The 27,934-nt window shown below is 32.6% G+C and overlaps 1 protein-coding gene across 6 annotated transcripts in view; it reads left to right on the forward strand.

The window, feature by feature from the left end:
- The window catches only part of LOC139517432 (protein trachealess-like), a 63,827-nt gene extending 36,834 nt beyond the window's left edge, over positions 1–26,993 (forward strand). For all 6 annotated transcript variants that reach the window (XM_071308441.1, XM_071308443.1, XM_071308446.1 and 3 more), the window contains exons 5-12: positions 2,417–2,507; positions 7,156–7,248; positions 11,913–12,022; positions 14,146–14,339; positions 21,859–21,965; positions 22,934–23,081; positions 23,684–23,793; positions 24,480–26,993. In XM_071308441.1, the coding sequence (XP_071164542.1) occupies positions 2,417–2,507; positions 7,156–7,248; positions 11,913–12,022; positions 14,146–14,339; positions 21,859–21,965; positions 22,934–23,081; positions 23,684–23,793; positions 24,480–25,726 (2,100 nt within the window). In that variant the 3' untranslated portion in view covers positions 25,727–26,993. The remainder of the gene's footprint in view (positions 1–2,416; positions 2,508–7,155; positions 7,249–11,912; positions 12,023–14,145; positions 14,340–21,858; positions 21,966–22,933; positions 23,082–23,683; positions 23,794–24,479) is intronic.
- Positions 26,994–27,934: the final 941 nt, after the last annotated feature.

Here is a 27,934-nt window from a genome sequence, read left to right on the forward strand (position 1 = left end):
ACAGTAGACAGGAAATATTGTCCCGAGATTACTCACTTTACAGGGAACTAATTAAAACAACTTAAGCAGACACATGGGATATATTTTCTAAGACTTTCATAGCTAAAATGACATAACTATTAAAATTAAATTATGCCTTGTAGAATCTTATACTTGTGACCTGTCAGTCCTAATAAAATAAATGTCAGTAACATAAGATTTTGTATGATATATTTTAGTTTTTTTGCAGTATAAGATTAATCATCAAAGATGTAAAAGCAGGTTGCAAGATCACCATTTATACTTTCTCTCACCTTGCGTTTCGTGCCAAAAGAACTATCACCATCTCTTTGGGTTTGTCCCCTTAAACTTTTTTCTATTTACTTTCTATGAAAACCACAAACCATATTCATATAAATTGCTTGAAATATTCATTAGAATATCTTAATCAAACTTTGTGGTTAATTTTTTGTCTGTCTGCGATAAAAGTTGCAGGATGCTTAAGAAAAGGGATTCTTATTCAACAGGGACTGTGACAGCTTTAATGATGTGTATAAAGCATTATATTTTGGAAGGAAGGGGACCTGGATGCTTACTTAAATTGTACAAGTATATGGAAAACATATGTTACAAAGTTTCCATCTGTCTTATATCCCTTGTCCCTGACCTCATTTTCATGGTTCAGTGACTGCTTATTAAAATGTGCTTGTTGTTTTATCATGTGCATTTCTCATGTGTTGGTATATTGGATCCTCTCAAGATCTAGATGTCTTATAGACACAGTTCATCTGACCTCATCTTCCTTATATGGTGTCAATATAGCATTTATTGTATCATAGATAAACAGAAACTTTAACAGTGGATAGATCATTTTAGTTTGTCTCATAAAAGTTTCAGACATTGTCAACAATTGCAGGTTTGCTCTGCATTTTTTTCCTTTTCAAAAAGGTTCTCAAGTACTCATTTGCATAATTTATGATTTAAATGTAAAGGTTTGCTTTTAATTGTTTATTTATTCTTAGATTTTTTTTCTAAATGAGCACAACTGCCCTTGACATCCATCTAAATATTTGCATTTTACATTTGGTCAAATTAAAGTCAGCTTAGTAAACCAATTAGATTTAAGATGTTTTTGTTAGAAGACAAACTACTCTGTGGTGAAGACATTTATTTCCTCATATCTGTGTGTAAGATTTATTATGATTAACTAGATTTATTACAGTATAATTAATAAAATAATTAGTGTTTATAATTATTGCGGACAAGTTGACAAAGAAAACATATGTCAGATGAGTCTAAAATATGTCATGTAGTGTGTTAATATTGTCATGGTTATGAATGAAGTTGGACTTAACCAAGACTATATATAGCACATGTGTCTTATAATTAGATATACCTTACATCAACTTATTTACAAAGAACTTTATTTAAAGCCTTTTACCAAGGTTGTCCGACATGATAAGGTGTTTATAATACAGTGTAAAAGAAATATTGATTACATGCAGAATTCACTTCACTTTGTTGCCCTCTGTCTTTTCAGCACTGTCATATTGTTGATATATGTTTGTTCAAAAAGACTGATTTAAATTCAACCTTGTCACACAAGTTTTCATTATGCATTATGATTGTGCAATGCTATTAATTACTGTAACTGCAGAATTAAATTAGTGCAATTATTAATGCAAATCTTCAACAACGAACAATAGTAAATGATTAATTGAAGCAATGCCCATACATATTTTACCATAATGTTACTAACAAAAATAAAAATTCATTACGCTGTTTGTTATATGTTTTTAATTAACAAAAAGATTGCATTTTTATTTGAATCTGCAGTAGTTTATCTCATAAGTTACATTTGTGAACATTTGAATATCCATGTGGCACTGAAGACGAAAGACAAAATGTTCTATGCTGAAACAATTACACAAAGGCCATTTAGATAGATAATAACCAGGTTATGGTACATAAACTGGAATACTTGTAGTTAGTCCTCCTGTCATGTGAAAAATGTTTGTAAAACTCTCTGCCTATTATATGACTGATTAAATATGATTATAAGAATATTTGTTAGGATGAAACTTAAATTACCCAATAACAATTTTGCCTCATATAAAAAAATGCTTGGTGCGGTCTAGATGTCTTAACTTCAATATTGTATGTGTATTTGCCTTCTTCAAGCTCTAGTTCAAATAACTTATGATGGCAGTATACAGAAGAGTTTTTAAGAAGCGCTGATTCTAAACATATTCTTCAATATACAGAAGAAGAGCTTTCAATATTAGCTCTATCCATAACTTTTAATATAAATTTGTAAACAGAATTAAGAGCTTATCACAGATTAAATTTGTGATAAAAAATCTATGGATATTTTTTTATTTTTTGGAGATCATAAATGTGCTTCCATAAGTTATAATTTGTATTTTTCTAATTTCAGGTTGAGATGACTGGTAGCAGTATTTTTGACTATGTTCATCATGCAGACCACAATGAACTGGCTGAATATCTTGGATTAGGCTTTCAAAACGGTTAGTTTTAAATATACATGTATTTGAAAATATGAACTAGTTTATCACTTACACATAGCAGCCTATTTTTAAAGAGTACTATGGTAGAGTGGAAGGTTGAGAAAATTTATAAATTCTGGTGTCCTGAGAAAAAGAAAATATTTTGGCCTTCCTTTACTTTAGGGGTCCCGACATTACTGTTGAAAAATGGAGGGTCCCACAATATATGTACACATTTTTATGTTATTTCGAATAGACAGAAAAAATAATACAATCATTTCTTATAATTTAATTCTAAACTCCATTTTAAACCGTAGAAAACCTTGAAAAAACGTTGATGACATCACCATCACATGACTAAATTATGTCTATGGTCTGATAACAAAATAACATCGGCTAATCAGAAGACGCGTTTCATCCAAAATTAAATTATAGGCAAATGCATCTTAAAACAGCAAAAAGACTGGATAATTAATCTAAAAATTAAATACACTTAGAACAGGTATATAGGGAACTTATCTTTTTATAGAATTACATACCCCAAACTTTTATGGACCGGGACCCCTAAAGTAAAGTCCAAAAGTGTCGGGACCCATAAAGTAAAAGAAGGCGAATATTTTGATGATTATTTTGGTGTGAGTGCAATTAACATGACTTTTGTCTACAAAAGCTAATTATTTTTTTTTAAATTTCCTTATCATAGCGCCATTTGGAGCAATTGCTTCAAGTCTGTGCTATATCAATTGTCACCTTTGAAATTGAAGCCAAACTTGGTAACAATCCTTTTTAGTGTACCTTGTTTAAAATTTATTCCTTGAGTTCCTACTGATAAACCAACATGACCACTATTATTTAACAAAGGTCCATTCAGGTTAAACAGGCAAATGGAAGACTTTAATGATCTATTTTATAACATTTGTCCATTTTCAGTTTTTAGTTGTAAATAAGTGGTTACATATAAACTACAAATATTGTCTAGTTGGTTTCCTTAGACCTAATTATGACTAGGACTAACACAATTTCACAATATTTCACCAAATCACTGCTAGCTTTTTTTAGATCTTGAAATGATGTAATACAGGGCATGTACATGTATATTTGAAATGAGAAATTACGGATAGCATTCAGAATTTTTCCCAATGAATTGATTTTATCATGAATCATAAACTTACTAAGACTTATTAAAATTCCTAGAAGAAAAAAATGCATGTCCTTCATAAGCATCATATGGGTGATTTGCTTTTAACCAGTAAAATCACAGGTTATAATAGATTTTTTGAACCCCTGATTACTTTTTCTTAAATTGGTTTTAAGAAAAAGAATATTTTTTGTCAATCTAATTAAAATTAAATCCTTTAATTGCTCCTGTTCTGATATGTCGCGCATCACCTTGATGCGCGACATATCAGAACAGGAGCAGTTAAAGGATTTACTTTTAATTAGATTGATTTTTGTCGAGCCTTCGACTTTAGTCGAAAAAGCGAGACATAGCGATCCTACATTCCGTCGGCGTCGGCGTCGTCGGCGGCGTCAACAAATATTCACTCTGTGGTTAAAGTTTTTGAAATTTTAATAACTTTCTTAAAGTAAACTGGATTTCTACCAAACTTGGACAGTAGCTTGTTTATGTTCATAAGATAGTATGCAGAAGTAAATTTTGTAAAAATAAAATTCTATTTTTTCCGTATTTTACTTATAAATGGACTTAGTTTTTCTGCCATAACATTACATTCACTCTGTGGTTAATGTTTTTGAAATTTTAATAACTTTCTTAAACTATACTGTATTTGTACCAAACTTATACAGAAACTTGTTTATGATCATAAGATAGTATTCAGAAGGAAATTTTGGAAAAATAAAATTCCATTTTTTCCATATTTTACTTAAAAATGGACTTAGTTTTTCTGCCAGGAAACATTACATTCACTCTGTGGTTAAAGTTTTTGAAATTTTAATAACTTTCTTAAACTATCCTGGGTTTGTACCAAACTTGGACAGAAGCTTGTTTATGATCATAACATAGTATCCAGAAGTAAGTTTTGTTAACAAATAAATCCATTTTTTGTGCATTTTACTTTTAAATGGACTTAGATTTTCTGCCAGGAAACAACGCATTCACTCTGTGGTTAAAATTTTTAAAATTTTAATAACTTTCTTATACTATTTTGGACCTGTTCCAAACTTGGACAGAAGCTTGTTTATGATCAAAAGCTAGTATCTGTATTTTACTTATAAATGGACTTTTTAAAAAAGTTTTAAAAACATACTGTATTTTTACCAAACTTGGACAGTATCAAGAGGAATATTTTTATTGATTTTATTCCTCTTTTGTTGAGCCTGCAATTAACAGCATAAGTAGGCGAGACACTGGGTTCCGCGGAACCCTTAAGAATTTTTTGTATATATGGGGAACATGTAATATATTTTTTAAAATCAAATTTCAAGTTTCTAGTTTATTCCATGCTTTTTTTTTTAAATCTACCAAGTTTGAGTCTATAGTTTTACTATTGTTATTGCATGCTTTTGTCCAACTTAGATCCTGTTCTGTTGGATTGGTTTCCTCCAATTGTGGTGCAATATTAAAAGGGGTATATAAGTTTCTGTAATTTGATGATTTTCACATTTGTCTTTTCAAATTCATGTTTATCTTTTTACTAAAATAATAGTCGTTTTGTCACGCACTTCTTCATGTCAGCTCCGCTGTTCCACTGAAATACTGGGATATCTGAATGACAGTTAAAGTGCTATGCAATATTATTTGCAGAGAAAGCCCATGGGAATTTATTTTGAGAAAAAACAATAGAAGATCTAAAATTGATGCAGGAATTACATAAACACAACCAATTGAATGATTTTTAACTACAAAAACCAAGTGCATCAAAATGTTAGGAATATTTTTTCAATTTATAAATTTGAAATAATATTGTAGATCTGTTCTTCTTTTTATGGCAATTACAATTTTAGATATATAATAACGTATGACTAATTTTGGATGAATATTGTTTTTTATTTAGATGTATGTTAATTTAAAAATGGCCAATTAAGTATAAAAGTGACCACTATAAAATCTGTAATTCTTAAAAATTGACAAAATAAATGAATGTTTTGGTAGTAAAATTTGTAATTTTAAGAATGTGAACATGTTATAATGAGCAGACTGACATATACTGATCGGTTAAATATGAACATCAAAGGTTTGATAGTCAGGTAAAACAACAGGTATTTACAAACTCTTTGATTACTCTTATTCTATTTTCTTTGACAACTTCCTGGGATTATTCAGTACATTTGATGTCAATTTTGTCATTTTCTTAAAAAGAAACACACATTTGCTCATCTTCAAAAGGGACAAAATGTACATATATGTTTGTGTTATTAATCAGTAAAAGTTAGCTATTATGCTTCATTGAATTCATATTGTCGTTCTATATGACAAAGGATTAAATATTACAGGAAACATATAAAAAATTACTTCCGAGGAATTTATTGAGAAGCCTCAGAATTCTGACATAATGGTGTTGAACACCTGAGTAATAGAATTTATAATGTGTCCACTTCTTTTTATATTTTGACATAAATACATTTTGTGCTTGTTTTATGTTTCCTAGTCAATGAAATTGAATTTATTGTTGAAATAATTTGCTTGTAATGGATAAGAGGGGGAAGAGATAGAAATATAAAAGTACATCAAAATGCACGTTTTATGAATAATTATGTTATGCATAACTCACCTGTGTGTGGTGACTGATAATATTTAAAAATTTGAAAATAAAGCTGTCGAATGAAAATTATTCTTTTGTATATTATACAATTTCATTCAAATCAAAAGGAGGATTTTCCTGATATTAACAGTTTTTTTGTGTGGTGATTGTAAAATTTAATGTTGCATTTAGGGTTGTAATGTGAAATCAAATTTCAAGACGATTTCCTAACAGCCAGATCATAGTGAAGCTTATACATGTATTGATATCTAGCATGACAAAATGTCAAAGCTATGTCCTTACATTTGTGGACTGATGCACAAAGAATTATCATATTTCATTGAAATTTGTTTAAGCTCTGTGTGTTATCATGTTTGCAACTTCGGAGCATATTTAAATGTATAAGTCTGAATATTTACATCACCTTTTGAGATTTGTCTAATCTGTGCAATTAGTACATACATTCATATATAAGCCTGTCCTGTCTGCTATTTGCCTTGAGTACATCTTTGTAAATAATGATTCTTTGTTTTTCACCACTCTAAGAATGCAAATAGTGAATAAAGTTAGAAAACTGTAGCAATTGAAAGTCAATGTTACTAAATATTGAATCTGTAGCAAAATATCAACAATTTGATTGAAGTTCTTCATCTCAATGTCACACTTGGGTTTTTAAGGTGCAGGAAAAGTTACACCTCACTACAAGTTTGAGACAGACCCTTATGCTTACCAGACAACCATTTTTTTTTGTTTCAACATGAAGTTGACATCAGATTGTTTTAAATTATTGCAAGATAGATAAATAATGTTTTAATTAAGTTATACATTTGTAATTAAAAAGAGTTTTGGTCTATTTTGGATATAAACCTTCTCTGTATTATTATGGATCAGTGTAAACACATCACTTCTCAGTAAAGTCCAAATGTTCATTATTTCTATGGTTGAATGATGGTTTGTTTGTTTTTCAGTTGTCAGTAGTGTTCCATCACCAGGTTCTACATCAGATGAAGGATCAGCACCTTCTACACCTCGTCCAATGTCTCCATCCAATCCTGATAGAGGTAATATATTACTTATTCTGCCTTGAATTATTACATACATATATATTCAACCCTCTATATAAGAAAAATGTGGAACCACAGAAAGCTACATGACCTTATTAAATAGGTGAACATAGGTGAACTTAAGGTTTGAAATGCAAAAGTATTACTACAATAGGCAAATTACAGGTTTTAGAATAATATATCCGATCTTTATAGTAGTTTTGACTACTGTAAATTCAGAAATTATTTCATGCATTTATTATTGCTATTTCATAATTTTAGACTTAAATGTGCATTTTTGGCAATAATAGAGACATCGCAATAATTTCTGAATTAAGAGTATATGTAAACTCTGTTATGATTTAGAATCTTCTATACATGGATGCCATAAATAGATTGCCATTGTCCTTTTCTTCATACTATGTTCATAGGAGCTTCTTTGATTAAACTCTGTTAAAAAGAACAAAATATTATGGCCAAAGTGTTTTTAATGTTTTCTAGTAAATGAAAATTTACCAATTCATTAATGAAAAGCCATAAAAAAACTTTTAGCGACAGAATGTTCATTAGCAGTCCAACTCAACAGCACCTCTTTAAAGTGGAAATATTTACACTAATAAAAATGAGTGAGAAAGTACCATGGGCCAGTAAAATGATAAAATAAATGTCAAAGAAAAGCAGACAATATCATGGCCAAAAAGAAAATGAGGAATAGACAAAAATCAGTCAACAAAACAAATTACAAAAATCCTGACGATTAAACAGTACATACCCCATCCAATACAGGGAAATTCAAATATTTAATCAGAACTAGAAGAAGAAGCTAATTTTCCCAGCAAATAAATACAGAGCCCAAAATGAGATATAACCAGAACTTCACCTTACCTTGGGATATTGCACTCCTCTTTAAAGCATAGAGAGCTTACACATTTTCCTGGTAATGACCTTTTTTCTTTGAATTGTTTTACATTTGTCAATTTGGGGCCTTTTATAGCTGACTATTTGGTGGGGGCTTTGCTCATTATTAAAGGCTATACTGTGGCCTATAGTTGTTAAATTCTGTGTCATTTGGTCTCTTGTGGAGAGTTGTCTCATTTGCAATCATACCATATCTTCTTTTTTAGCTCACCTGGCCCGAAGGGCCAAGTGAGCTTTTCTCATCACTTGGCGTCCGGCGTCCGGCGTCCGTAGTCCGTCGTCGTCGTCCGTCGTCGTTAACTTTTACAAAAATCTTCTCCTCTGAAACTGCTGGGCCAAATCAAACCAAACTTGGCCACAATCATCATTGGGGTATCTAGTTTAAAAAATGTGTGGCGTGACCCGGTCAACCAACCAAGATGGCCGCCACGGCTAAAAATAGAACATAGGGGTAAAATGCAGTTTTTGGCTTATAACTCAAAAACCAAAGCATTTAGAGCAAATCTGACATGGGATAAAAATGTTTATCAGGTCAAGATCTATCTGCCCTGAAATTTTCAGATGAATCGGTCAATCGGTTGTTGGGTTGCTGCCCCTGAATTGGTAATTTTGAGGAAATTTTGCTGTTTTTGGTTATTATCTTGAATATTATTATAGATAGAGATAAACTGTAAACAGCAATAATGTTCAGCAAAGTAAGATCTACAAATAAGTCAACATGACCAAAACGGTCAGTTGACCCGTTTAGGAGTTATTGCCCTTTATAGTCAATTTTTAACCATTTTTCGTTAATTAAAGTAATCTTTTACAAAAATCTTCTCCTCTGAAACTACTGGGCCAAATTAATCCAAACTTGGCCACAATCATCTTTCGGGTATCTAGTTTAAAAAATGTGTGGCGTGACCTGGTCAACCAACCAAGATGGCCGCCACGGCTAAAAATAGAACAAAGGGGTAAAATGCAGTTTTTGGCTTATAACTCAAAAACCAAAGCATTTTGAGGAAATCTGACGGGATAAAAATCTTTATCAGGTCAAGATCTATCTGCCCTGAAATTTTCAGATGAATCAGTCAATCGGTTGTTGGGTTGCTGCCCCTGAATTGGTAATTTTGAGGAAATTTTGCTGTTTTTGGTTATTATCTTGAATATTATTATAGATAGAGATAAACTGTAACAGCAATAATGTTCAGCAAAGTAAGATCTACAAATAAGTCAACATGACCAAAATGGTCAGTTGACCCGTTTAGGAGTTATTGCCCTTTATAGTCAATTTTAACCATTTTTCATAAATTAAATTAATCTTTTACAAAAATGTTCTCCTCTGAAACTACTGGGCCAAATTAATCCAAACTTGGCCACAATCATCTTTGGGGTATCTAGTTTAAAAAATGTGTGGCGTGACCTGGTCGACCAACCAAGATGGCCGCCACCGCTAAAAATAGAACATAGGGGTAAAATGCAGTTTTTGGCTTATAACTCAAAAACCAAAGCATTTTGAGGAAATCTGACATGGGATAAAAATGTTTATCAGGTCAAGATCTATCTGCCCTGAAATTTTCAGATGAATCGGTCAATCGGTTGTTGGGTTGCTGCCCCTGAATTGGTAATTTTGAGGAAATTTTGCTGTTTTTGGTTATTATCTTGAATATTATTATAGATAGAGATAAACTGTAAACAGCAATAATGTTCAGCAAAGTAAGATCTACAAATAAGTCAACATGACCAAAACGGTCAGTTGACCCGTTTAGGAGTTATTGCCCTTTATAGTCAATTTTTAACCATTTTTCGTTAATTAAAGTAATCTTTTACAAAAATCTTCTCCTCTGAAACTACTGGGCCAAATTAATCCAAACTTGGCCACAATCATCTTTCGGGTATCTAGTTTAAAAAATGTGTGGCGTGACCTGGTCAACCAACCAAGATGGCCGCCACGGCTAAAAATAGAACAAAGGGGTAAAATGCAGTTTTTGGCTTATAACTCAAAAACCAAAGCATTTTGAGGAAATCTGACGGGATAAAAATCTTTATCAGGTCAAGATCTATCTGCCCTGAAATTTTCAGATGAATCAGTCAATCGGTTGTTGGGTTGCTGCCCCTGAATTGGTAATTTTGAGGAAATTTTGCTGTTTTTGGTTATTATCTTGAATATTATTATAGATAGAGATAAACTGTAACAGCAATAATGTTCAGCAAAGTAAGATCTACAAATAAGTCAACATGACCAAAATGGTCAGTTGACCCGTTTAGGAGTTATTGCCCTTTATAGTCAATTTTAACCATTTTTCATAAATTAAATTAATCTTTTACAAAAATGTTCTCCTCTGAAACTACTGGGCCAAATTAATCCAAACTTGGCCACAATCATCTTTGGGGTATCTAGTTTAAAAAATGTGTGGCGTGACCTGGTCGACCAACCAAGATGGCCGCCACCGCTAAAAATAGAACATAGGGGTAAAATGCAGTTTTTGGCTTATAACTCAAAAACCAAAGCATTTTGAGGAAATCTGACATGGGATAAAAATGTTTATCAGGTCAAGATCTATCTGCCCTGAAATTTTCAGATGAATCGGTCAATCGGTTGTTGGGTTGCTGCCCCTGAATTGGTAATTTTGAGGAAATTTTGCTGTTTTTAGTTATTATCTTGAATATTATTATAGATAGAGATAAATTGTAAACAGCAATAATGTTCAGCAAAGTAAGATCTACAAATAAGTCAACATGACCAAAATGGTCAGTTGACCCCTTTAGGAGTTATTGCCCTTTATAGTCAATCTTTAACCATTTTTCATAAATCAAAGTAATCTTTTACAAAATCTCCACTGAAACTACTAGGCCACAATCATCTTTGGGGTATCTAGTTTGAAAAATGTGTCCGATGACCTGGCCATTCAACCAAGATGGCCGCCACGGCTAAAAATAGAACATAGGGGTAAAATGCAGTTTTTGGCTTATAACTATGAATTCAAAGCATCTAGAGCAAATCTGACAAGAAGTTAAATTGTAATCAAGTCAATATCTATCTGCCCTGAATTTTTCAGATGAATTGGACAACTGGTTGTTGGGTTGCTGCCCTCCAATTGGTAATTTTTAAAGAAATTTTGCCGTTTTTGGTTATCTTGAATACTATTATAGATAGCGATAAACTGTAAACAGCAATAATGTTCAGCAAAGTAAGATCTACAAATAAGTCAACATGACCTAAATGGTCAATTGACCCCTTAAGGAGTTATTGCCCTTTATAGTCAATTTTTAACAATTTTCATTGATTTGGTAAATATATGTAAATTTTTACCAAATATAGTTCTCTGTTACTAATGGGCAAAGTTCATTATAGATATAATTGTAAGAAGCAAAATCGTTCAGTAAAGTAAGAACTTCAAACACATCACCATCACCAAAATACAATTTTGTCATGAATCCATTTGTGTCCTTTGTTTAATATGCACATAGACCAAGGTGAGCGACACAGGCTCTTTAGAGCCTCTAGTTATATTTTGAAAAAAGTAAAGACATGTCAAACGATAGGTTACAAACTAGTTAATGTACCAAGAGAGCAATAGTGAGAGGTATATCATGTTCCTTGTTCATTCATCCTTAACACTTCAATTGGGAAGTCTAGCTAAGTATCAAATTTTACTTTTTTATTCTCTTCCAATAAGATTTTTTATTTAGACATTTACTATCAGTTTTGGTCATTATAATTTTTGGGTAAGGGGAGATAAGTCATATTGATATTAATAACATTGAATATAATATAATTTCAGTTGCATATATGATACCTAATCCTGACAGACCACTAGAAAGAACATTTTGTTTGAGAATGAAATCTACACTGACAAAAAGAGGTGTTCATGTCAGAACTTCTGGATATAGGGTATTGATATATTTTATATGTTTTTGAGATATTCACCGCTGATAAATAAATTGTTGAATGTGTTGTAGAAAGATGCATGACTGCCAATGAGATAAATATTCACCAAAGATCAAAGGAGTATTTAAAAAAAAATTGGTCACTGTGCACCTTTTACAGTGAACAAACCCCATATAAAAGGCAGTGAGAAGACAAAATGTGAAACAATTCAAAAGAGAAGAGCATCACTGAAGAGACATTGACTGTTGAAATGTGCATCTGCATACCTGCCAACTTTTTAAAATGCCCATGGGGGTTTTGCGTGCAAGATGGCTGTCATAGTCCTAAAAAACCTTCAAGGGGGCCTGCAAATTCATTCTTATGTTGTTATTTTGGCTTCTTCATACTTTTACGAGCCTAAAGTCATTGTAAAAGTAATTGTTTTGTTTAAATTGTGGACAAAATTGCTCTTTCAAAATTTCAATTTGGGAGCCTCCATGGGGGAAATCCCCCGCAAATAGTGACAGTTGGCAGGTATGCATCTGGTGCAGAAAATTGGTACCATTTAAGTTATAACTGCTTGATTTCAGCTATAAACAGTAAATGGTAAAAAGAATTGGCAGCACCAACCAACTACAAACAACAAAATTACAGGGAAAACGTTTGTTGTATTTGTGTGACAATTTGATTTTTTAATTATTTTTTACTATAAACATGTATAGTCAGTTTAACCATGGAAGTAATATTTAGAAGGAATAACAACGTCGTCACTTCAAAGGTTTCATCTGCGTTACCGCCCATCTTTCAATAACTTGTTAATTGGTTCAATATCTGGCGTGGAAGTTGATTCTCCGCATGTGATCGATCAAATCACTGACACTTATCGGTCATTTTCGTGTTCACGGAGAACTACGAACAGATAAGATTTTGTCGTTTATACGTGCGAAGTAACCTGAATAGTTCATTCGTTACATTCCGTTGATGTACGCTGCCGAAAGAGTCATTCGTTCAATTTTTATTATAGTCCAATTTTTGCCTTTTTTTGGTTAGTTTGATCATAATAGTTTAAACCGACAGCTATCACATAGAACAAGATTGTGTCATTTCAATTTTAATATTTACAGACAGTTAAGAAAACATTTCCGTAAGTTAAGAAGATGATTGTAAAAAAAAATACATTTGGACCCCCTTTATTTAATACGAAAAATCTAAATCCTTCTTGTATTTATAGTCAATTAAAATATTCACAATTCTAAACGGTTCTATCCTTCAATTTAAGGTCTTGATACATAAACTAATTTGTGTAAAAATGAATTTACCGTAAGACAGATAGATTTAAGCCCATTTCGTCGGTTTGTTATAATTTTTGCTGTATAGCTAATTATATTAATACAAGCATTCCACAATAATATATATTTACGAAAATATTATCCCCATTTTAGTTGTCCAGTTTCAATAATGCAATCAATGACATTTATGACATATACATAAATTTAGAATACTTGAAAGTAAATATTCTTTTATTCAATCTCGATTAACTTTGCACATTTCAACAGTAAAAAAATCTATGCCTACATTTGCCTACACTATTTTGTTTAACATCATGTGAAACCTGATCGATTCAACGGTATTTATCTGTTTAACTCGGGATCCGCTTTTAACCGGAAAATACTTTTAGAACAGTTTAAAACAAAAGGTAAAAAGCAAAAATATGCTAAATTAAATACAATTTTCCATGTTAAACTGCTGTAGTTTGAACAATTCTCGTCCGTTTTTCAAGTTTTTTACATCATACGACTTCATCTGAAGGCAGAGGTTTTATATGATACAGCGCCACCTTCTTATTAATAAACCTCGGATTTCACACAGGTACTTTAAAATTACCGGACTCGATAAAACCACGTGACTGATAAGAAATTCCAGATGCCATTTTACAACCGCGGTAACGCAGATAGTAACCAAAGGGGTCTTACCGCTGAGACTATAATTGGATGAAATTGTATGACTTTAGTACAGAGCTCAGCATGCTATAAATACATGCTAATTAGTCGTTGTTATTCCTTCTAAATATTACTTCCATGGTTTAACATTTGACTAAAATCCATGGAATGCATAGACCTGCTTCAACTCTCTGGGTTTTTTTTCAGGTGGTATATGTAACTGCCCATTTTCGTCCCCAGATGTGTTTTAACCTGAACAGAAAATCTACAACACAGTATTTAGGATTGGTTGGCATTGCTATAGCACTACCACCTCCCACCATCACAGAACTCAGGATAGAAAGTGACACATTCATAATGAGGCTGTCTCCAAACTTAAAAATCATATACTGTGATACAATGTAAGTTGTAAGCAAAGGAACCATTATTGATGCATCTTCATCATTCATTTATTTTTTCTGTGCACATCTAATTATTAGCTCACCTGGCCCGAAGGGCCAAGTGAGCTTTTCTCATCACTTGGCGTCCGGCGTCCGTCGTCGTCGTCGTCCGTCGTCGTCGTCGTCCGTCGTCGTCGTCGTCCGTCGTCGTTAACTTTTACAAAAATCTTCTCCTCTGAAACTACTGGGACAAATCAAACCAAACTTGGCCACAATCATCATTGGGGTATCTAGTTTAAAAAATGTGTGGCGTGACCCGGTCAACCAACCAAGATGGCCGCCACTGCTAAAAATAGAACATAGGGGTAAAATGCAGTTTTTGGCTTATAACTCAAAAACCAAAGCATTTAGAGCAAATCTGACATGGGGTAAAAATGTTTATCAGGTCAAGATCTATCTGCCCTGAAATTTTCAGATGAATCGGTCAATCGGTTGTTGGGTTGCTGCCCCTGAATTGGTAATTTTGAGGAAATTTTGCTGTTTTTGGTTATTATCTTGAATATTATTATAGATAGAGATAAATTGTAAACAGCAATAATGTTCAGCAAAGTAAGATCTACAAATAAGTCAACATGACCAAAATGGTCAGTTGACCCGTTTAGGAGTTATTGCCCTTTATAGTAAATTTTTAACCATTTTTCGTTAATTAAAGTAATCTTTTACAAAAATCTTCTCCTTTGAAACTACTGGGCCAAATTAATCCAAACTTGGCCACAATCATCTTTGGGGTATCTAGTTTAAAAAATGTGTGGCGTGACCTGGTCAACCAACCAAGATGGCCGCCACGGCTAAAAATAGAACAAAGGGGTAAAATGCAGTTTTTGGCTTATAACTCAAAAACCAAAGCATTTTGAGGAAATCTGACATGGGATAAAAATGTTTATCAGGTCAAGATCTATCTGCCCTGAAATTTTCAGATGAATCGGTCAATCGGTTGTTGGGTTGCTGCCCCTGAATTGGTAATTTTGAGGAAATTTTGCTGTTTTTGGTTATTATCTTGAATATTATTATAGATAGAGATAAACTGTAAACAGCAATAATGTTCAACAAAGTAAGATCTACAAATAAGTCAACATGACCAAAATGGTCAGTTGACCCGTTTAGGAGTTATTGCCCTTTATAGTCAATTTTTAACCATTTTTCGTAAATTAAAGTAATCTTTTACAAAAATCTTCTCCTCTGAAACTACTGGGCCAAATTAATCCAAACTTGGCCACAATCATCTTTGGGGTTTCTAGTTTTAAAAATGTGTGGCGTGACCTGGTCAACCAACCAAGATGGCCGCCACCGCTAAAAATAGAACATAGGGGTAAAATGCAGTTTTTGGCTTATAACTCAAAAACCAAAGCATTTTGAGGAAATCTGACATGGGATAAAAATGTTTATCAGGTCAAGATCTATCTGCCCTGAAATTTTCAGATGAATCGGTCAATCGGTTGTTGGGTTGCTGCCCCTGAATTGGTAATTTTGAGGAAATTTTGCTGTTTTTGGTTATTATCTTGAATATTATTATAGATAGAGATAAATTGTAAACAGCAATAATGTTCAGCAAACTAAGATCTACAAATAAGTCAACATGACCAAAATGGTCAGTTGACCCGTTTAGGAGTTATTGCCCTTTATAGTCAATTTTTAACCATTTTTCGTAAATTAAAGTAATCCTTTACAAAAATCTTCTCCTCTGCAACTACTGGGCCAAATTAATCCAAACTTGGCCACAATCATCTTTGGGGTATCTAGTTCAAAAAATGTGTGGCGTGACCTGGTCAACCAACCAAGATGGCCGCCACCGCTAAAAATAGAACATAGGGGTAAAATGCAGTTTTTGGCTTATAACTCAAAAACCAAAGCATTTTGAGGAAATCTGACAGGGGATAAAAATGTTTATCAGGTCAAGATCTATCTGCCCTGAAATTTTCTGATGAATCGGTCAATCGGTTGTTGGGTTGCTGCCCCTGAATTGGTAATTTTGAGGAAATTTTGCTGTTTTTGGTTATTATCTTGAATATTATTATAGATAGAGATAAATTGTAAACAGCAATAATGTTCAGCAAAGTAAGATCTACAAATAAGTCAACATGACCAAAATGGTCAGTTGACCCGTTTAGGAGTTATTGCCCTTTATAGTAAATTTTTAACCATTTTTCGTTAATTAAAGTAATCTTTTACAAAAATCTTCTCCTTTGAAACTACTGGGCCAAATTAATCCAAACTTGGCCACAATCATCTTTGGGGTATCTAGTTTAAAAAATGTGTGGCGTGACCTGGTCAACCAACCAAGATGGCCGCCACGGCTAAAAATAGAACAAAGGGGTAAAATGCAGTTTTTGGCTTATAACTCAAAAACCAAAGCATTTTGAGGAAATCTGACATGGGATAAAAATGTTTATCAGGTCAAGATCTATCTGCCCTGAAATTTTCAGATGAATCGGTCAATCGGTTGTTGGGTTGCTGCCCCTGAATTGGTAATTTTGAGGAAATTTTGCTGTTTTTGGTTATTATCTTGAATATTATTATAGATAGAGATAAACTGTAAACAGCAATAATGTTCAACAAAGTAAGATCTACAAATAAGTCAACATGACCAAAATGGTCAGTTGACCCGTTTAGGAGTTATTGCCCTTTATAGTCAATTTTTAACCATTTTTCGTAAATTAAAGTAATCTTTTACAAAAATCTTCTCCTCTGAAACTACTGGGCCAAATTAATCCAAACTTGGCCACAATCATCTTTGGGGTTTCTAGTTTTAAAAATGTGTGGCGTGACCTGGTCAACCAACCAAGATGGCCGCCACCGCTAAAAATAGAACATAGGGGTAAAATGCAGTTTTTGGCTTATAACTCAAAAACCAAAGCATTTTGAGGAAATCTGACATGGGATAAAAATGTTTATCAGGTCAAGATCTATCTGCCCTGAAATTTTCAGATGAATCGGTCAATCGGTTGTTGGGTTGCTGCCCCTGAATTGGTAATTTTGAGGAAATTTTGCTGTTTTTGGTTATTATCTTGAATATTATTATAGATAGAGATAAATTGTAAACAGCAATAATGTTCAGCAAACTAAGATCTACAAATAAGTCAACATGACCAAAATGGTCAGTTGACCCGTTTAGGAGTTATTGCCCTTTATAGTCAATTTTTAACCATTTTTCGTAAATTAAAGTAATCCTTTACAAAAATCTTCTCCTCTGCAACTACTGGGCCAAATTAATCCAAACTTGGCCACAATCATTTTTGGGGTATCTAGTTCAAAAAATGTGTGGCGTGACCTGGTCAACCAACCAAGATGGCCGCCACCGCTAAAAATAGAACATAGGGGTAAAATGCAGTTTTTGGCTTATAACTCAAAAACCAAAGCATTTTGAGGAAATCTGACAGGGGATAAAAATGTTTATCAGGTCAAGATCTATCTGCCCTGAAATTTTCTGATGAATCGGTCAATCGGTTGTTGGGTTGCTGCCCCTGAATTGGTAATTTTGAGGAAATTTTGCTGTTTTTGGTTATTATCTTGAATATTATTATAGATAGAGATAAATTGTAAACAGCAATAATGTTCAGCAAAGTAAGATCTACAAATAAGTCAACATGACCAAAATGGTCAGTTGACCCGTTTAGGAGTTATTGCCCTTTATAGTAAATTTTTAACCATTTTTCGTTAATTAAAGTAATCTTTTACAAAAATCTTCTCCTTTGAAACTACTGGGCCAAATTAATCCAAACTTGGCCACAATCATCTTTGGGGTATCTAGTTTAAAAAATGTGTGGCGTGACCTGGTCAACCAACCAAGATGGCCGCCACGGCTAAAAATAGAACAAAGGGGTAAAATGCAGTTTTTGGCTTATAACTCAAAAACCAAAGCATTTTGAGGAAATCTGACATGGTATAAAAATGTTTATCAGGTCAAGATCTATCTGCCCTGAAATTTTCAGATGAATCGGTCAATCGGTTGTTGGGTTGCTGCCCCTGAATTGGTAATTTTGAGGAAATTTTGCTGTTTTTGGTTATTATCTTGAATATTATTATAGATAGAGATAAACTGTAAACAGCAATAATGTTCAACAAAGTAAGATCTACAAATAAGTCAACATGACCAAAATGGTCAGTTGACCCGTTTAGGAGTTATTGCCCTTTATAGTCAATTTTTAACCATTTTTCGTAAATTAAAGTAATCTTTTACAAAAATCTTCTCCTCTGAAACTACTGGGCCAAATTAATCCAAACTTGGCCACAATCATCTTTGGGGTTTGTAGTTTAAAAAATGTGTGGCGTGACCTGGTCAACCAACCAAGATGGCCGCCACCGCTAAAAATAGAACATAGGGGTAAAATGCAGTTTTTGGCTTATAACTCAAAAACCAAAGCATTTTGAGGAAATCTGACATGGGATAAAAATGTTTATCAGGTCAAGATCTATCTGCCCTGAAATTTTCAGATGAATCGGTCAATCGGTTGTTGGGTTGCTGCCCCTGAATTGGTAATTTTGAGGAAATTTTGCTGTTTTTGGTTATTATCTTGAATATTATTATAGATAGAGATAAACTGTAAACAGCAATAATGTTCAACAAAGTAAGATCTACAAATAAGTCAACATGACCAAAATGGTCAGTTGACCCGTTTAGGAGTTATTGCCCTTTATAGTCAATTTTTAACCATTTTTCGTAAATTAAAGTAATCTTTTACAAAAATCTTCTCCTCTGAAACTACTGGGCCAAATTAATCCAAACTTGGCCACAATCATCTTTGGGGTTTCTAGTTTAAAAAATGTGTGGCGTGACCTGGTCAACCAACCAAGATGGCCGCCACCGCTAAAAATAGAACATAGGGGTAAAATGCAGTTTTTGGCTTATAACTCAAAAACCAAAGCATTTTGAGGAAATCTGACATGGGATAAAAATGTTTATCAGGTCAAGATCTATCTGCCCTGAAATTTTCAGATGAATCGGTCAATCGGTTGTTGGGTTGCTGCCCCTGAATTGGTAATTTTGAGGAAATTTTGCTGTTTTTGGTTATTATCTTGAATATTATTATAGATAGAGATAAATTGTAAACAGCAATAATGTTCAGCAAACTACGATCTACAAATAAGTCAACATGACCAAAATGGTCAGTTGACCCGTTTAGGAGTTATTGCCCTTTATAGTCAATTTTTAACCATTTTTCGTAAATTAAAGTAATCCTTTACAAAAATCTTCTCCTCTGCAACTACTGGGCCAAATTAATCCAAACTTGGCCACAATCATCTTTGGGGTATCTAGTTCAAAAAATGTGTGGCGTGACCTGGTCAACCAACCAAGATGGCCGCCACCGCTAAAAATAGAACATAGGGGTAAAATGCAGTTTTTGGCTTATAACTCAAAAACCAAAGCATTTTGAGGAAATCTGACATGGGATAAAAATGTTTATCAGGTCAAGATCTATCTGCCCTGAAATTTTCTGATGAATCGGTCAATCGGTTGTTGGGTTGCTGCCCCTGAATTGGTAATTTTGAGGAAATTTTGCTGTTTTTGGTTATTATCTTGAATATTATTATAGATAGAGATAAATTGTAAACAGCAATAATGTTCAGCAAAGTAAGATCTACAAATAAGTCAACATGACCAAAATGGTCAGTTGACCCGTTTAGGAGTTATTGCCCTTTATAGTCAATTTTTAACCATTTTTCGTAAATTAAAGTAATCCTTTACAAAAATCTTCTCCTCTGCAACTACTGGGCCAAATTAATCCAAACTTGGCCACAATCATCTTTGGGGTATCTAGTTTAAAAAATGTGTGGCGTGACCTGGTCAACCAACCAAGATGGCCGCCACCGCTAAAAATAGAACATAGGGGTAAAATGCAGTTTTTGGCTTATAACTCAAAAACCAAAGCATTTTGAGGAAATCTGACATGGGATAAAAATGTTTATCAGGTCAAGATCTAACTGCCCTGAAATTTTCAGATGAATCGGTCAATCGGTTGTTGGGTTGCTGCCCCTGAATTGGTAATTTTGAGGAAATTTTGCTGTTTTTGGTTATTATCTTGAATATTATTATAGATAGAGATAAACTGTAAACAGCAATAATGTTCAGCAAAGTAAGATCTACAAATAAGTCAACATGACCAAAATGGTCAGTTGACCCCTTTAGGAGTTATTGCCCTTTATAGTCAATCTTTAACCATTTTTCATAAATCTAAGTAATCTTTTACAAAATCTCCACTGAAACTACTAGGCCACAATCATCTTTGGGTATCTAGTTTGAAAAATGTGTCCGATGACCTGGCCATTCAACCAAGATGGCCGCCACGGCTTAAAATAGAACATAGGGGTAAAATGCAGTTTTTGGCTTATAACTATGAAACCAAAGCATCTAGAGCAAATCTGACAAGAAGTTAAATTGTTAATCAAGTCAATATCTATCTGCCCTGAATTTTTCAGATGAATTGGACAACTGGTTGTTGGGTTGCTGCCCTCCAATTGGTAATTTTTAAAGAAATTTTGCCGTTTTTGGTTATCTTGAATACTATTATACATGTAGATAGCGATAAACTGTAAACAGCAATAATGTTCAGCAAAGTAAGATCTACAAATAAGTCAACATGACCTAAATGGTCAATTGACCCCTTAAGGAGTTATTGCCCTTTATAGTCAATTTTTAACAATTTTCATTAATTTGGTAAATTTATGTAAATTTTTACCAAATATAGTTCTCTGTTACTAATGGGCAAAGTTCATTATAGATATAATTGTAAGAAGCAAAATCGTTCAGTAAAGTAAGAACTTCAAACACATCACCATCACCAAAATACAATTTTGTCATGAATCCATTTGTGTCCTTTATTTAATATGCACATAGACCAAGGTGAGCGACACAGGCTCTTTAGAGCCTCTAGTTTATGGAAATTATGGCACTCCAAATGAAAAGAATTTGATGACAAGAATGTATTGTAAACTTTCGGAAGTTGTTTCTGCTTTTCTTTGCAGATTTTGATGAAATTTTAATAAATTGTTCATGCATTTCAAGAATTTCAACAGCACCTTTCGTGTAAAGCTTTAGTATACAGAATCATTGCAACATAACATGTTTGTAATAAGTTAGTCTATCAGTTACTATAAATATTTGACTGTGAACGTTATTCATAGATCTATGTTAGCTAAACCTGGTTACTTAGATACTCAAATAGGACAAGATATAGGTCAATTAAATTTATTTGATGTATAAAATGATTTCAAAAGAAACACATGCATCTGATTATGCTAATCTGACATTGACCTCATTTCAATGATTCATTGATCATGGTATGTTTTGTTATACATGTAGTAAGACCCTTAGTCTCAAAGACTTTCAACATAACATTCAGTCATAATTTTTAAAGCAGGTGTGACATTGTTGCATGTGCTGTCTAGTCATGCATTTTTGGGATGTTTATTTTTTTTTACCTCACTTACATATACAATGACTTTTTAAGAACATTCTTTTATCAGAAACTTTTGCTTGTTGCAGGATAACAGAGTTAACAGATTGGAATAGTGATGATGCCAATAACCGAATGTTCTATGATTTCTGTCACGCTGGAGATGTTATAAGAATACTCAAACATCATGAAGATTGTAAGTTCCCATCATCAGGTATTTTCAGGAGAAAATATCAATAAAAAAACTTTACACCATTAAATAGTTTTTCCAAAGTTGACCTACTGCTATACCATGAAACTTTTAATTCAATAACATCAGATATGTTTTATTGTGCTAGGTGAAAATATTTTTGGGGAAGCCTGTAAAAGGGTTAATTAGCCATTTACTCATTTAATGGGGAGGAGAAAATAGTATGTGTGCATTTTTTGCTACTAGCGTATATCATTAAAAATCCCCCAAGAAATTCTTACAAAAAACAATACTCTTATTAATATTTCTTATCTCACAATAGAAGACTCCATGAATTAGTCACAAGTCATTTTTATGCCCCATTTATGAGCATTATGTTTTCTGATCTGTGCGTCTATCCGTTCTTTTGTCCGTTCTTCCATCTGTCCTGCTTCAGGTTAAAGTTTTTGTTCGAGATAGTTTTTGATGAAGTTGGTGAAGTCCAATCAACTTGAAACTTAGTAAACACATTCCCTATGATATGATCTTTCTAATTTTAATGTCAAATTAGAGATTTTACCCCATTTTCACAGTCCACTGAACATAGAAAATGATAGTGCAGATGGGGCATCTGTGTACTTGGGACACATTCTTGTTAAAATATAAAATCTAATAATGTAGATCATAATTCCCAAGAATTATTTGTATTTGTGAGACACATATTCAGAATGCTATAATATAACATTTAGAAACAATCAAATGAGAGCTTTAAAAAAACACACACACAAAATGATGCTCAGAGCAAATTTATGTCACCTTTCCTTTAGTTTTATAAGGCTGTAAACCAAGGTGTATATTAAGTGAAGGAAATGCAACAATTTTGGATATTATATTTTTGTTAAAAGAAATCAATTGTTGATAGTATGTACCTAACAGCTCTCAGAATTATCAAATTTGTTAATGGAACTAATTTGAGTCTATATATGTTTTTACAGTAATGCGTAAAGGCCAAGTTCTAACAGATTACTTCAGATTTATGAATAAGAATGGTGGATATGTATGGGTACAAATGTGTGCTACCACATTGTTCAGTTCTAAAACATCTGACGATCATACTATTCTAGCCATTATATATGTACTAAGGTAAGACATAAATCATACATAATTTTTATCTAAAGACATTTATTTAAAAGATGCTAAAAAAGCTGTTCAAGAGTTGGTTGATCCTTATGTTGAAAACAAAAGGGCCTGAAATGATGTCATTTTCAATCAACACCATTGTTCTTTATTAGTTATAAATAAAGTTGAATTCTTTGATTCATCATTTTTACATCGCGCCAGCAAACCAATTAGACCTTGTTATTTCAGTAGATTAGATTTATTTCAAGTACATTTGTGTATTTATACTTACCAGTACCAGTGAGAAATGATCTTTGGGATTATCTCCCCTTTCTATGTGCAGTTGATTTGTTTGACTGGTACTATTATTATACTATCTCATAAAATTGTGACATGAGATATAAATATTTTAATTTTGTGTTGTGTTGTGTCTATTGGGTTATTATTATGATGTTTGTGGACAAAGGGAGATAATTAGAAATCTGTTTTAAATATTCTATCCATGTCTATGAAGTTGTTATGTTGCCTGACAGCATTACATTTAGAAATCTTTTAGATGTCACATTAGGAAATTTCTCATGTCATATTTTGTGTATTAAATTAGTAATATATATTGTTAATTATAGTGGAATACTTCATCGAGGCTGTGTAATGGATCAAAATCAAACATCAGGACCTATAGGACATATAGCCACAGATCAGTCGGAACATCAAAGTGAACATGGATCTGACATAGGTATGCAACAACTGTGAATATCAAAGTACTCTTCTTTTTCTCTCTTCTAAATCCTTCACTTGTTGTATTCATCGTTGTTAGTATTTTATTAAAAATCTATTCCCCTGAAAATGTCTTTCTGGACCAATTTGACAAGAGTCATATTAGGGTATCTACATTTACATAATTGTTTTGATTATTCAAGTCACAAAAAAAATATGGCAGACATGGCTAAATTTAGAACATAAGGGTAAATGCAAATAATTTTTTCAAAATAAATGATTTATTGTAATATTTATATGCACAAGCATAAATAAGGCCTTTGAAGAATGCCCGTTTCCACCTTTAGATATTTTTTAAACTTATTTTCTATAGCTTGTCTTTATTATGGTTTAAAAATCACAGTTATTTTAATTTTGTTTGTTCACGTTACACAGAACACAAAATCAATAATAATTTAAGGAGTAAAAATTATCCATAATAGCCAATCCTTTTGATGAACCAGTAACAAAAGTATACCTTTAGAACAAATTTTACCAGTCTGTTGCTTTGTTTACCATAGTTAATGAAGTACTCACTTAACAAATAAGCTGACCTCTAGTTACTGACAACATAGTCAGATGTAATGGTACATCAATGATAAATAGTACTTAAAAATTCAGAGTTAATAATGGTGTTCTTAAAATTTTATTTAATATTCATTTTAGGTGAAGCCAAGTCTGACACATTAACTTGCCACAAGTCTCCATCACATGACCCCTGGGATACAAGTGTGACCTCTTCTACATCCCAGCCAGTAGAAAACTTACAGAACTCACCTGATGAACTTGACAACATTGACCTTGATAAAGGTCAAACTGAACATTGTTTGACACCTGATGATTTGATTGACTGTCAAGAGGAAGCTGCTAGAATTATTTCAGACAATTTACATGACAAAATAAGTGTAAACAAAACAGATTTTAAATATTCTAGACGAAAAACTGAAAAGCCGAGAAAAAGAAAACGAGATTACAGTGTTGATCAGGATGATGTTGATGGACATTGTGCTATATTAATAAATAGTAACTTAAGTCATGAAGATAAAAGTGAACGATGTAGCTCCACATCAAATGTAAGTAATCACAACGAAGACTATGAAATGTCTGAAAATAGTGACAATACATTGTATTCTGTGACAGAAGATTTATCAAGACGATCTTCAAATACTCATATTCGGGAAGAAAACCATTCTGACTTAGGCTGGCAAAATTTGGATGACATAAACCACAATTCAGTAGCTAGTTCTGTAAAGGATTTGGAGGATGTAATGAATCGTCATTTACCCGTTACTGGTATTGATAATGGGATGAAGTCTCCAACTGATCTCACAGTGCAGTCAATAGGTGGTGCTATCAACAGACAAAGGTCTGCCATTCAATGGGCTGGAAATAGTCACGATAGTAGTACACTTCCAGCATCAAACTTATTACGAACTTTATATGCCAACCGGGAATCTGTTATCCGTAGTAACACCCGTCCATCATATGTGAATAACGATCCAGTGAACTTATTGACTCCACCTGAAAATGAGGGTCACAAAGACCATTTGACCTTACATATCCCACACATAGTCATTAGTAAAAGCTCAGCTTTGCCATCATATTCTGGCTCGTCTGTCTCATGTAGTCTGCAAGATACATTTGACATTACACCGCCATCATCTGTGTCACCAAATGATAAAATTCCCTCACATTTATATGATGGACACTATGAACATAATGTTGCCAGTTCAAGTTTGGCTGCACCAATCCCGGTGAAATCACAAGCATTTTCACTATCATTTGTTTCTCCTAGTCCAGACTATAATAATGGAACAAAAATACATCCCGCATCATATCAAGTTGGTGAGCATCCACAATTCATTTATGGAGGAAATAATTCCTCTGGAGTTATTTATGACTCTTGGTATTAAAAGTCACTAAAACTTCTTAAATTTATTTCTTCTTTTATTTTGAATTTGCCTTTGTCTTTAGTATACTCTTTACAAAATTGAAAGGTTGAGAGAGTAATAAAACAAATTCAGAAGAATAAAGTTGTTAGAAGATTTTTTAATTTCTAAGCAGTATTTAAATGTTTTGTAATATATTCGTTATTATAACTTAGTAAAACTGAGTTATACATTTTGTATGTAATACTTGTATTAAATTTTATGCATATTGATAGGGTTTGCTTAGAGACAACTAACTAGTAAGAATTTCAAATTGTTTATAGTCTGTAAATGCATTGAAACTTGTATTCATTAAAGTACTTTTAAAAATCGTACCTCAGGCCAAAAATGAAATTAAAATTATTTGATATTGCCGACATATCTACCTAAAAAAACACCAAAGCACCCAAACGGAAAATTCATGACACAACTCATTTCCAATTTTTATAAAATAGAAACATGTAACTTATGTTGTTGGCCACTCCAAAAATTAAAATCCCTACCTACCTACCTACCTACCTACCTACCCATCCCAACATGGCATTGATAGGTAACATCTATTTTTTTTTTATCAAGGATGGGTTAAATGCTTTAGAAGTCTACTTTTGCTTTGCTGTAGTTACACCAGGTCATTAAATTTACTAAATTCAGTTATGCAGACTGTTTCAGGTTGAACTCTGTTTTATTTAACCTGGTTTTTTTCCCCAAAAAAAAGAAAATTATTTCTTTGGTATAGAATGTAGGATGGATATGTCATAAGCTACAAACTGTGCAATTAAATGAGAACCATTTAACTAGTTTTTTTGAAATATTAATATGTTATTTCTGAAGACAAAATGGAGGTAAATTCTCTGTTGCTGTTCATTAGTTATGGTCCTTGATTGATTAACAAGTTGTGCTTTTAATATGTCCTTTCCATGCAATAACATAAGAATTGTAAAGTTAAACCAATCCCATCAAATTTTAAAACATTATTTCGAGGACAAGAGAGTTCAAATTTGATTCTGACAATTTTTAACTTATTGTTTTGGGAAGTTATGGTCCTCTGTCTACTGATTGCTTTGTTAGTGACACTCATAAAATATCATTTGTATTGTGTTTTTTAATATACTGTTTAGGAATTCAATCGAAGAGGATGTGAAATTATATATGTATTGCATCTGAACATGCTGAAGTGATTATCATTTATGACAAACAATCTGGTTTGAGAAAGTTATTACAAAAGGAATACAAAAAGAAGAGAAAAAGAAAATATGTATGGATTATGCAATATGATTATCTACCCAATCCAAGGAAATTCATTGATGTCAAGTTGGATTTACATCTAAAATTAACAACATTATAATTCTATTAAATTTATAACACATATAATTTTTTGATATGTTTGAATACACTGTTATCAACCTAGCTGTAGACTGTATATTTTAAAATTTCTTAAAGGTTTTGACCACCAAAAAATACAAAACCCTAGGATTCCATTATCTCCTGTATAAATTTTACATTTTGCGTTTTTTCTGTCAGATACCACAGTTTCAAAATATGTCCTTTATGAAAAATTATCAGCCAAGGTGACTGTTCTTGTAAAAACACAGAACACTAGGGTTAATTAGGTTAATTTGTATAATGCAGCTATTTTTTAGTTGATAAAGAAATAATTCATAATATAAATTTAAGCTACAAGTTATGAATGACTTTTGTAACAGTGAATTTAGTTTTACTTATTATTATGACTACCTTAGCTTTTAATTCATAAACTCAAACGAACTTAAAATATTTATCAAATAACCACAAACTCTTACATGGGAGACGCCACTTGCAGAGACAAGCGCACATTTTATTATTGATATGAGTATAATATTGTGGAAAGTTCATATAAACACATAGGTGTTAAGCAGCTTGTACATGTACTGGTTTCCCCATACTAGTGGTCTACAAATCTGAAAATAAATAATATAATTAAAAATATTATTTATTTGGCAAAATGCTACACTTTGACGGCAATGGCTCGAATGACTTTAAACCACCAGAGTTCACATTTGCATGAACTCAATATCCAAATCTAATCGACCTACTATAAACTTGCAACATTTTTACAGTTGTGATTTTTGTACAACTTTGATAAATACATATATAACTAGGTTATTCAAACAGAAATTGTAAATCACAACTAAGATTTAATCCAGCGTAATTACA

Source organism: Mytilus edulis, chromosome 3 (assembly GCF_963676685.1).
Source record: "Mytilus edulis chromosome 3, xbMytEdul2.2, whole genome shotgun sequence".
Classification (NCBI taxonomy): domain Eukaryota; kingdom Metazoa; phylum Mollusca; class Bivalvia; order Mytilida; family Mytilidae; genus Mytilus; species Mytilus edulis.